This window comes from Citrus sinensis, chromosome 3 (genome assembly GCF_022201045.2).
Source record: "Citrus sinensis cultivar Valencia sweet orange chromosome 3, DVS_A1.0, whole genome shotgun sequence".
Taxonomy (NCBI): domain Eukaryota; kingdom Viridiplantae; phylum Streptophyta; class Magnoliopsida; order Sapindales; family Rutaceae; genus Citrus; species Citrus sinensis.
Genome location: NC_068558.1, coordinates 33,477,922 through 33,481,661, shown reverse-complemented (window position 1 = coordinate 33,481,661; position 3,740 = coordinate 33,477,922). Strand labels below are relative to the sequence as shown.

The following is a 3,740-nucleotide window of genomic DNA, read 5'->3' as shown; positions in this document are numbered from 1 at the left end:
TTAGATCAACAAATTAACGTCACGTGAAAAACAAAAATTTCCGGAAACAAGGAAGCCGTGAAACAAGGGAAACTTTATTTATGAATTTAGCCTTCCGACACTGAAGAATTTGTAAAATTGATAAAGTGTTGCTGTTTGGCAACTGAGAAAACAGAGGAAATTTTATTATTTCGTTAATGAACTGAGATTTTGTACATAATGACAATCTAGAATATGTAGCTATTTATACATGCTTTACATACTCTAACTGATTGCTCACTAACTAATTATTAAAACGAATCTCACTTAGCTAACACATAACCAAATACAGAGTGTGTATTGTGAAGTTAGTTAGGCTGTTCACTGCTGCTGACTTGGATCTTCTGACGTGGCACTAATGACAGCTGGTAACTTGACGCTCTTGATACAAAGCTTAACACCGGGTTGATTCTTCTTCTTCACTTCTGCATAATGAGCTATCTTCACAGACACCAAAACAACAATCTGTATATAGAAGAAATGGCCATTCAGAATTCAGGAAATTTCAATATTCTTATTTACTTTAAGAAAAAAGCAAAAAAAAATTATAAAACAAGGCTCATTCTATGATGCTGCTATAAAAATTACAATATTAATAGTTGCATAAGCATGAACCGTTCGATTTAATCAATGACCTGTAAGATTAGAAGTTAGATAGTACAATGTTTTGATTTTAATACTTTAAAGTTTTAATTAACCAGTTATCAAACAAATTAAACGTTTATTTAAAGATTTAAAAAAAAACAGTTATATCTATCCAAACTTCTGAATTTTTTAAACTGTATTTTAATATTAACCCAACTGAATCTTAGTTCTTAATAATATTCTAATGGATAAGATTTAACACTTTTTATCTGTTAATTTATTAACTACCTTTGAAATCTCTCATCTTACGAAACCATATGTGGACGTGCCCTTGTCTTATGTATGTATTTGCTGCTTCTGTCATCAAACGTCATCCAAATTTAAGTTAAAGGGTATTTTGGTAAACTAAGATCGTATCAGTTAAGGCAAAAATCACTCCCAAAATTCGGCGCAGATTGCATTCACTGTTAGTGCTATTGCCATTTCTACAGTTCATTCAAATCCTATAAATACCCATTTAAATCTTCTCAATTCCACCCCAACTCCTCAACGTCGCAAATTTATTTCTCTCATTTCTATCAGTAAATTTAAGCTTTGAAACCATGTCAACATCAATGTCTTTGCCTATTAAATTTTTACCATTTCTTTTGATTCTCTTCTTTAGTTCATCTTTAGCAATTCCTTTGAGTTACAATGTGCTGAGCTTCGGAGCCAGACCCGATGGCCAGACTGACTCAGTAAAATCCTTTCTTGCTGCATGGGCTCAAGCCTGTGGCTCGGCCGAGGCCGCAACCATTTACGTACCACCGGGGAGGTACTTACTAAGCAATGTTGTGTTTCAAGGCCAATGCAAGAACAATGATATTACCATACGTATTGACGGGACTCTGGTGGCTCCAGCTGATTATCATGTTATCGGAAATGCCGAAAACTGGATTTTATTTGAGCATGTTAGTGGGGTTTCTATTAATGGTGGCGTTCTTGATGGCCAAGGTGCTGGTTTGTGGGCTTGTAAAAAGTCGGACAATAGTAATTGCCCTAGTGGCGCTACGGTAATTAAGTTGAAATATCCTTTTTATATCTGTATAGTCGTTAATTTAGTGGCTTTTTGCTTTTTATATTGATTGGCTTCCTGCTTTAGTTATAATAATTAATGTTCCTTCTTTTGTATAAACATGAGCAGACACTTCGCTTTAGCAACTCAGACAACGTTGTGATTAACGGATTAGCATCCGTAGATAGCCAGATGTTCCATATTGTCATCAATGGATGCAACGATGTGAAAGTACAGGGGGTCAAAGTTTCGGCCGCCGGTGAGAGCCCAAACACCGATGGCATTCACGTTCAATCATCAAGTGGTGTCACAATTTTGGACAGCAAAATTGGGACTGGTGATGACTGTGTATCAGTTGGGCCTGGCGCCACCAACTTATGGATTGAAAATGTTGCTTGTGGCCCTGGCCATGGGATCAGGTAAAATTAAAAAACATGATGATTTGTTTTTCTCTTTATTTTTGGTGGTACGTATAAATATTTAGTGCTAATTAAATTGAATATTCTGATTTTGTTGTAGCATTGGCAGCTTAGGCAAAGAGCAACAAGAGGCTGGAGTGCAAAATGTGACAGTAACATCTGTGACATTTACAGGCACTCAAAATGGAGTGAGGATTAAGTCCTGGGGCAGAACAAGCGGTGGATTTGCCAGGAACATTCTTTTCCAACATGCTCTTATGAACAATGTCGATAATCCAATCATAATTGATCAAAATTACTGCCCTGACAACGGGAATTGTCCTGGACAGGTACGATACTCACTTATCACATGTCTGTAGATGTGATTACGTAAATGTTGATGCGATTAATATTCAACTCAATAAAAATTATTATTTTTTATTCTTCAATAGGCTTCCGGGGTTAAAATCAGTGATGTGATATATCAAGATATTCATGGAACATCGGCAACGGAAGTTGGAGTAAAGCTCGATTGCAGTTCAAAGAATCCATGCACTGGAATTAGCTTGGAGGATGTGAAGCTCATTTACAAGAATCAACCAGCTGAAGCTTCCTGTACCAACGCTGATGGATCGGCCTCTGGATTTGTTCTTCCAAATAGTTGCTTGAAGACTTGAAGTTGAGAAAAATATTTGAGTTGAAAAAAAAGTAGGCATAAGAAGCCGATCGTGATTATAATATTAAAGTAAAAGATATAAGCAGTAGAATTTTGCTGAAGTTACTAAATTTGTGATAGGCAGCCATTAACAACAGAAAAAAATCATAGGAAGCCGATCATTTTACTTTGAACTAAGGTTTTTCGGTGATCTGTAAATTTACGCCCATTGGGCTTACTTAGAGGCAGTTCCTACAATGTGTTGAAAGTATCGCTGTTGCTTTCGCAAGTAGATGTTCATAATGTTATGGAATATATTAATTTACTTTATGACAACTTCTATTTTTCAATTTCAGTTTTTTGTCCTTTGACAAAATATGCATATCCAAAGTAAGGCACAGAAATGCCAAATGACATTACGGCAGAGATTGGGGGTAAAGTCAAATGATGCTTGAAATGTGTAATTCACGTACTTAATTAAAGTGTAAAATCTTTTACAACCATCAAAAGTTTCAAAAGTCATATTTAATCCAACAAAAACGAAAAATGAAAAAAAAATACAGAAGAAAAAAGAAACATTTGACTTTCTGGAGTTCTTTTTTTTTTTTTAAATGACACATTGTGTACATCGTGGGTCTTGATTCTGGGCCCACATCGAATAAGACAACCTCCATGATTGATATCAGCGTGTCTTGAACATTTTATGATGATGTTGAAAGCCGAGTGTCCGAAATTTCATTCAGTGATATGTCCCCGATGGAAGGACATAAAATCTCTTGGATAATTCCCCTTTATCACTTCTAATGCTAATTCTCGGAAAGCTATACACGTTGCATTTTTCGATAATCTTCATCGTGTAAACAAGCTCTACAAAAACTGAAAGATGAAAATGATCAGTTAGATATGACGTTTATTAATGTAAAAAGTGATCAATGGGTTAATTTAAGAATGCATATGTGGAGCAACATATCCAAATGCGCCTGCAAAATCAGTCGAATAGGACAAGTCTGGCTTGAGAAATTTTGCGATT

At 35.5% G+C, this 3,740-nt stretch overlaps 1 protein-coding gene across 1 annotated transcript; it reads left to right on the top strand.

Annotated features, from left to right (window-relative positions):
- Positions 1 to 1,156: 1,156 nt before the first annotated feature.
- Positions 1,157 to 3,040, top strand: LOC102618118 (polygalacturonase-like). Its single transcript, XM_006493078.4, has 4 exons — positions 1,157 to 1,655; positions 1,787 to 2,076; positions 2,177 to 2,405; positions 2,508 to 3,040. The coding sequence occupies exons 1-4, from the start codon at positions 1,206 to 1,208 to the stop codon at positions 2,730 to 2,732; spliced, it is 1,194 nt and encodes a 397-aa protein (XP_006493141.2). The 5' UTR covers positions 1,157 to 1,205; the 3' UTR covers positions 2,733 to 3,040.
- Positions 3,041 to 3,740: the final 700 nt, after the last annotated feature.

Excerpts from the sequence above, each read along its gene's own strand:
- LOC102618118 (XM_006493078.4), top strand. The coding sequence starts at position 1,206 with ATGTCAACATCAATGTCTTTGCCTATTAAATTTTTACCATTTCTTTTG. Across the intron at positions 1,656-1,786 it reads ATTGCCCTAGTGGCGCTACG|ACACTTCGCTTTAGCAACTC; the intron begins GTAATTAAGTTG and ends AAACATGAGCAG. Across the intron at positions 2,406-2,507 it reads ACGGGAATTGTCCTGGACAG|GCTTCCGGGGTTAAAATCAG; the intron begins GTACGATACTCA and ends ATTCTTCAATAG.